We start from the raw sequence: 7,093 nt of genomic DNA on the forward strand, positions 1-7,093 counted from the left end.
AAAAAAAAAAAAAAAAAAAAAACTAATAGCAAACTTGAGTTTTGGAGAATAGAACTGAAATTCTGGCACCTGGAAGCGTCTTTCAGACTTGAACCCAGGTTTCCAAGAACCATGTGTCTCTTCTCATCCTTTCTCTACACCCGCCCCCGCTCGGGTGGTGGTTATATTGAATGTGAACTGTGTGAAAGGCATCGAACACTTTCTGGCCTTTAGTAAGATATTACCGGAAGTAGTTTGATGAAGTCCAAATAAGATGGTTACTGTGGTGAGGGCAGCCTTTGCCGGAGCTTCTTCAGTCCTCCCAAACTATGCCAGAGGAGCCCTTTTCAGGACTGCCGGGAGCCTGGCTGTCCTGCTCTGTGCCGTGTTTCTCTGACTGCTGTGTAGTGCCTGGGAGAGCCCAGTGCCCGCTGAGGGAGGGTGGCGGGGTGCTCAGAATGGGGCTCCAGGGTGTAGCCCCTGGGGAATCCTCTGCTTAGCAGCTGTCTCTCCCCATAGACACCGTGGGGAGGGCGCAGATGAGGGGCTGGGGCACCCCACATCTTGGCGAGCCTGTGGCCTCCATGCTGTGCGTGGCTGCTCACCTGGGCCATATCCTCCCTCTGCTCCCTGGGTGAGCTGCCGGCATGCTTGGGTGGAGGAGGAATGAGAGCACTGACCTCTTCGCAGGTCTGAAGTTTCCCTGCTGAGGGGACAGGGCTTCCCGAGAGGGCCCAGAACTTGCCTGTTTGATTTGACTGGATCTGTTTTTATCTTCTGTATATGTGCTTTAAAAATTACAGGAAGAAGCATCTTGCCCCCTTTCTTCCCAGTCATCCCATCATTTCAGGAAAGCCGGACGAGGACACCTGGCCGATGGGCGCCGTCAGCGCAGCCCCGTGGGGCTCCAGTTCCATCTTGCCTATTTCGTGGGCTTATATTAAGGTGAGCCCCGAGCAGGTGTGTAGGAGAAGAAGGTGGGGGACTGAGACTGCTGACTTCCCTCGGGTTAAAAGTGAAGAAATGCACGATCCAAAATGTGGTTCAGTGAACATTGCTGAGGACGGGGGGTAGAAGAAACCTGCCTACCCCGATCAGCAAGAGCTGAGTTCATCTCTTCATTACGCCATTTCCTTTGGGTTCTCATAGTGTGTTTACCATCAGAGGCACTGACGTGTCAGATGCGTTACTTTTCCAGACACAGTTAAGTTCCATGAGTCACATGGATGTTCTGGCCACGCCGTTTGGTTTCCTATAGGATTTAGACAGCAACTTGCAAATGAAAAGCAGTGCACATGCTAATTATGACACTTCTGAGATCCTGGGATAAAGTTTACATCTCACTTTGCTTTGTATTTCTTGGCAGTCTGGAGGTAAGATGAAGAGTAGCAGAAATTTGGTTACGTAGTAGTTTCCAAAAGCTCCTCACTGTTGAGGGCTGGTGGAGCTGCATCCTCAGGGGTAATTGGTCTTTGCCGGAAAATAGGCTCCCTTAGTCTTTCCCCCCAAAACACTAGGACCGGTGTTGATTTTATACAGCTCGTATTCAGACTGGCCTGCGCCCCTCCTCGATGTCCAGCCCATGGTCAGGACGCCTGTTCAGCTGGTAATTAGTGCAGCTTCCCCAAACCGGTGGCCCTCTTAAAGGAAGGGTGGCTGCCGGTGAAACAAAACCTCAAAGCTCAGCTCTGCAAATCATGCCGATGGCTCTGGTGCTGGCTGTTTCTCTTGAACACTGTGGCATTTATGATTCTTTTTTTTTTTTCCTCATTGTGTTTATTGGTATACAGTACAGTTACATTCATCATTGGGATTTTCTACATTTATGGTTCTTAATGAAAACTCTCTTAGGCTCTGAAACAACAACTCTGTACCTCAGAAACTGGGAATTTGTTTTTTGAAATACTACTCAAATTGTTTCACAAATAGTGCATACCAAAATGATCAGAATAAAGGTCTGGTTTTTTGCAAACAATCAAATTTCCATTTCCCTTGGATCCCTGGGTTTTGTAGAACTGGATGCCTTGTACTGACGTAGTTGGGTTGAAGATGATTTCTCACATATGGAAAATAAACACCCCACGGCTGGCATGGCTATATTCCTGGAATACCAGCAAGAGCCTTAGTTTAGATAGTTCGCTGACCTTGGGCCTTCTCTTTCTTCAGGATGTAGTTACTTATGCCCAGAACTCTAGTGTTCAGCCTCTTCTCTCCCCGCTCTAGTCATCTTGGATGTTCCCATAGCCCCCTAGGGGCCCATGGGCCTCACCTTCCTAGTGCTTTTTTCGCTGTTCTTACCAGCACCTAAGGGGCTTGAGTTGTCGGCAGTTTGAGGATGATGCTCAGGTGGAAAGACAGTGGTGGCGAAACCAAATCCAAGTCCTTGCTGGTGAAGGGTCCAGGCTCAGAAGGTAGCGATATGGTCCTGCCCTCACCTCCATGACTCCTAAGTGACAGTCACGGGCCTTCTTTCACACACTTGGGGGTTTTTTTTTTGTCTTTTTTTGTTTTGTTTTTTTTGTATCGGGGATTGAACTTGGGTTCCTGTGCTTGAAAGGCAGGCGGTGGAACCACTGAGCTAAATCCCCAGCCCCAGCTTTGGTTTTTGCCATTTTTCTCACTTGGGATACCACCCTCTCCTCCCTCCTTCTCCCTCTCTCTCTCTATCTTTTTTTTTTTTTGGTACCGGGGATCTAACTTGGCCCCTTGTGCTAGCGAGGCAGGGGGCAGAACCACTGAGCCAAATCCCCGGCCTCCCCTTTTCTCTTTCGCCTGTCCAAATTCTTCCCATTTTCAAGATTCTAGTTCTAACTTTTGCTCTAGGAACCTTTCTTTGAGTAGTTTAGGGACATGTGACTTCGCCTTACTTTGGATTTTGGGGTCAATGTTTATTTGATGATTTGTCATTTGCTTTTCGTTAGTTATATATTTAATATGCATTGATCTTACAGTGTATATGAGATCCTTTGGGAAGAAAATAGACAATGAAAATTGGTGTAGTGTTGATACTAAGCTCTTTAGTAGTGATGATGTCTACTCCATATGCTCATAGGGATTTAAATGCCAGAATAGGATAGACTTTTTTTAAACAGGGTCTCAACTATGTACTATGTCAGTGCATCCAGATCACCGGGTGATTTTGGGGAGTCAGAGCTGCTGAGCAATCTCTTCAGCCTAGGAGCCTTTCTTGCTACCAGCCTCTGAGATAGGTGCTTCTCACTCCGCCAGGCAGAGACCTACAGACAAGAAGGAATACACATTGACTCCACTTCAGAAGTGGAGTTCACTGGTAAACTGACAGAGTAGTAGCTCCTTGCTCTGTGGAGTAACTGCACGTTTTGGACACAACCACATTGGTTTCAAAGGGGTAAAGCGCTCAGCAAAACAGCTTCCGGCAAAACTGCACTTTAGCCGGGCATGGTGGCTCACGCCTGTAATCCCAGCACTCGGGAGGCTGAGGCAGGAGGACTGCTGTGAGTTCGAGACCAGCCTGAGCTACATGGTGAGTTCCAGGTCAGTCTCAACTACATAGTGAGACCCTGTCTCAAAAAAACAAACAAAAAAACAAAAAAACCTGCACTTTAAAGGGCAGAAGCACTCTGTAAAGTGCGTCTGCGTTCTAACATCAACATGTGCTTATCTGAACGTTTCCAGATCTCAGGGGCTTTGTGGGATTCCTAGCTGCTGAGCACTCTCTTCAGCCTAGGGGCATTTCTTTTTTTGTTTTGTTTTGTTTTTGATTTTTTGAGACAGGGTTTCACTGTGTAGTTGAGACTGACCTGGAACTCACTGTGTAGCCCAGGCTGGACTTGAACTCACATCGATCCTCCTGACTCAGCTCCTGAGTGCTAGGATTACAGGCGTGTGCCACCATGACCAGCTAAAAAATTTTTTTTTTGTACCGGGGATTGAACTCGGGCCCTGGTGCTTGCCAGGCAGGTGGCAGAACCACTGAGCTGAATCCCTGGCCCTAGGATAGAATTTTTTTTTAACAATAAGGTGATTTATTAAGTTGTCCAATTATAGTTAGTAAAGTGAGAAGATTTATTAATTACATAAATATTAACAAGTTTTATATGAACTGTAAAATTTATATAGGAAATGTAATAGAAAAATTTCCACTAATGTTGGCCCAATAAAATATTCAGAAATAAAGATAACCAAAAATTTAAGAAAACTGTAAAACACTATTGGGCTATGAAAGAAGTTTTGAATATATGAGCTTTTATTATTCTTTTTTATTATGTGAGAAAAATGTATTTTAGAATTAGCCAACTGGATGCAGTTCAGATGATCTCAGTTTTGTTGGTGACATCCAAAGTATTACATTTAGGAGTCAGTCAAACATACACTTTCTTTTTTCCATGGGGTCTGATCAAGATGTTGACCTTGGCCATACCAGTGTCACAGAGCTCCTGCACAGCTTTCTGATAGGGTGCTTGGGCCAGAACAGAGTGCGATTGAGCCTGGGGTAGTTAAATGTAACCGGCATCACTGTAGACAGCGGAAAGATAGCCTGCACACAGCTGGTGCAGTGGGATGTGACCAAGGTCAGCTGAGGCACCGGTGTACCTCACTCACAGGAAAATAATGACGGCCCCAAACACTTACAACCCAAGAATAGTTCTTTTTTTCTCTCTAGATAATATAATAACCAGTAATCAAAGTGTCCGTATTGTAGGCATTAATATTATAATAGAAACATTTAAAATTAGAGTGTTAGGAACAAAACCAAAAATTACAAGTTTAGAGAAGGCTGGCAGTAGCCTTCCTAGGATTCTCCCTTCATCCCTGATCCACAGTTATGGTAAGCTGGCGTCTTCTTCTGGATGCGTGGGCTTTATCTGGGAATGTGTGATGAGTGAATGGGCCCCTGGATTCACCTGCTCAGAGATTGATGGCTCTTTTTCTCTGTTGCAGATGATGGGAAGCAAGGGCCTTAAACAGGCCACAGAAGTTGCTATACTAAATGCCAACTACATGGCTAAGCGATTAGAAAAACACTACAGGATCCTTTTTAGGGGTGCGAGAGGCAAGTATCAACTTGAGACTACCATCACCTTGAGCTTGGCTTTGTTTTGTTTGTGGCCAAACTAAGATGTGATTTTGTGAAGTGGGAGGGAGACTTCCTCATGCGTACCAGAGAGCCAGTGTAGCGTTCTTGAGAACAACTTCAGTTCAGTTAACAGGATTCTGTACAAGGCACTTGGTCTTCACAGCCCAGCACCACTGAAATTCATGTACATCAGCACCATGATCAGTGCTGTAGTGTACTCCCCAAAAGAAGGGCAGTTCAGACTGGGCTGGACAGGCTTGCAAGCTTTGGTAGTGGTAGCCGCTTCAGTTAAACTCGGAAGGAAAAGTAGCTGGCAAGATCAAGAGCAAACAGGTATAGGACAAAGCCGGGAAAAGGGAGTTGGCCTGTCATCTGGGTGGCTGGATTTGTGGTTTAAAGGGTGGAATGGAAGAGAAGGAGCCAATGGGATCAGAGGGAAAGGGCGCTTGAAGCCTCGAAGGTCTTGGAAGGCTCTGGATTTTATTCAAATCAGACACTAGCTGTGAAAGGATTTTGAGTGGAGGAATGAGATGATCCATCAGGAGATAGTAGCAAGGACTGAATATGTGGCTCAGTGATAGTGTTTGCCTAGTGTTTGCAAGGCTCTGAGGTCAGTCCTCGGTGCCACTAAAAATAAACCACCTGACCGTGGCAAAGAATGAACATGCTCTTAGAAGCAGAATCAGTTGAGTATGAAGAGAAATTTTAGGTAAGTCTTACATTACAATAGAGGTCCAGTGGGAGGGTTACTAGGTGGGGGAACAAAGTAACCTAGAAATGATGGGAGATAATGGAACACAGTTGATGAGTAGAGATTTGGCCATGGCCACAGATCTAAGGGTAGAGTCTTACAGTGGCCCAAGGAGTGTTGGAAAATGAGAGCAAAACACCTCCAGCCAATGGCGACATTACGAAGCGTGCGCCACTGAGGAGGCAGTCGATGCCTAGGCAGCAGTTCCTCTCCCTGGAAAAGCCCTGCTTCTCTTCTGGGCCCACCTCCTTGCTGCAGCCTGCCTTCTCCATGGCGAGAGCTATTCTCCTGGCTCCCTTTACACTGAGCAGCTGCCTCCTGGCACTGTCTCCCTCCCTCAGCTTTTGTGTGGGTGGGAGCTGGGTCCTGCTTCATCTCTCCAGCACCCACGCTTGGTCTGTCATCTTTAGTCCGCTGTCTTAGTTATTTTCTCATCGCTGGGACAAAATATCCAACAACCACAATTTAAAGGAGGAAAGGTTTATTTTGGTTCAGTTTGTAGGGGCTTTTGTCCACAGCTGGCCCCAAGGCAGAGTGGCAGGGCAGAGGGGCGTGAAAGAGGAGAAGCCACCCATGGCGTGGCAGTAGGAAGCAGCACACCCAAGGCAGAGGAGGGGTATTTAGACATAGAGATAAATATCCAGGCCATGCCCATAAGGCTTCACCTCCTTGCATCGCACCTAGCTATAAACCCACCACTGGACTAGTCCAGTACCACACACCGTGATCCAGTCACTTCCCAAAAGCCCTACCTATGAGCACATGAGGCTTTGGGGCTGGGGGTGCACTTAGATGTAAGGCATAACATCCACAGGTAAGTGTGGTGTTCCATGACAAGGAGAGGAGTCTTTAATGAGTAAGGAGTTGGTTTTATTTTGTGCATTTATATTTTCCCTCATCTTTATTGAAGTACAACTGACAAATTTGATTTTAAGAAGAATTCTTGAATCTCAGCACTCGGGAGGCTGAGGCAGGAGGATCACTGTAAGTTTGAGACCAGCCTGGGCTACAGAGTGAGATCCAGGTCAGTCTCAACTACATAGTGAGACCCTGTCTCAAAAAAAAAAAAAAGACTTCAACAATTAGGAAACCGTTGTTAACAACTGAAAGTAGTTAGGGCAAAATGGAGAGGCAGATGCCAGGCAGAAGTGAAAATGGGCTAACGGCAACAGTTGACAAAAAGGAAGACATGTTCGTGATTTAGAGAAGTTTGGAAATGAAAGGTGGTAGGGACTGCTTCAATGGGTTGCAGGCGTATGTTCTTTTTATTATTATTATTATTATTTTTTTTTTTTTTTTTTTTTTTT

General features: G+C 46.0%; 1 protein-coding gene across 1 annotated transcript in view; it reads left to right on the forward strand.

Annotated features, from left to right (window-relative positions):
- Gldc (glycine decarboxylase) overlaps positions 1–7,093 on the forward strand; it is a 112,908-nt gene that overhangs the window by 91,466 nt on the left and 14,349 nt on the right. The window contains exons 20-21 of the mRNA XM_010610691.3: positions 783–924; positions 4,900–5,011. Coding sequence (XP_010608993.1) covers positions 783–924; positions 4,900–5,011 — 254 coding nt within the window. The remainder of the gene's footprint in view (positions 1–782; positions 925–4,899; positions 5,012–7,093) is intronic.

This window comes from Fukomys damarensis, unplaced genomic scaffold (genome assembly GCF_012274545.1).
Source record: "Fukomys damarensis isolate Sample0158 unplaced genomic scaffold, DMR_v1.0_HiC HiC_scaffold_31, whole genome shotgun sequence".
Lineage (NCBI taxonomy): Eukaryota > Metazoa > Chordata > Mammalia > Rodentia > Bathyergidae > Fukomys > Fukomys damarensis.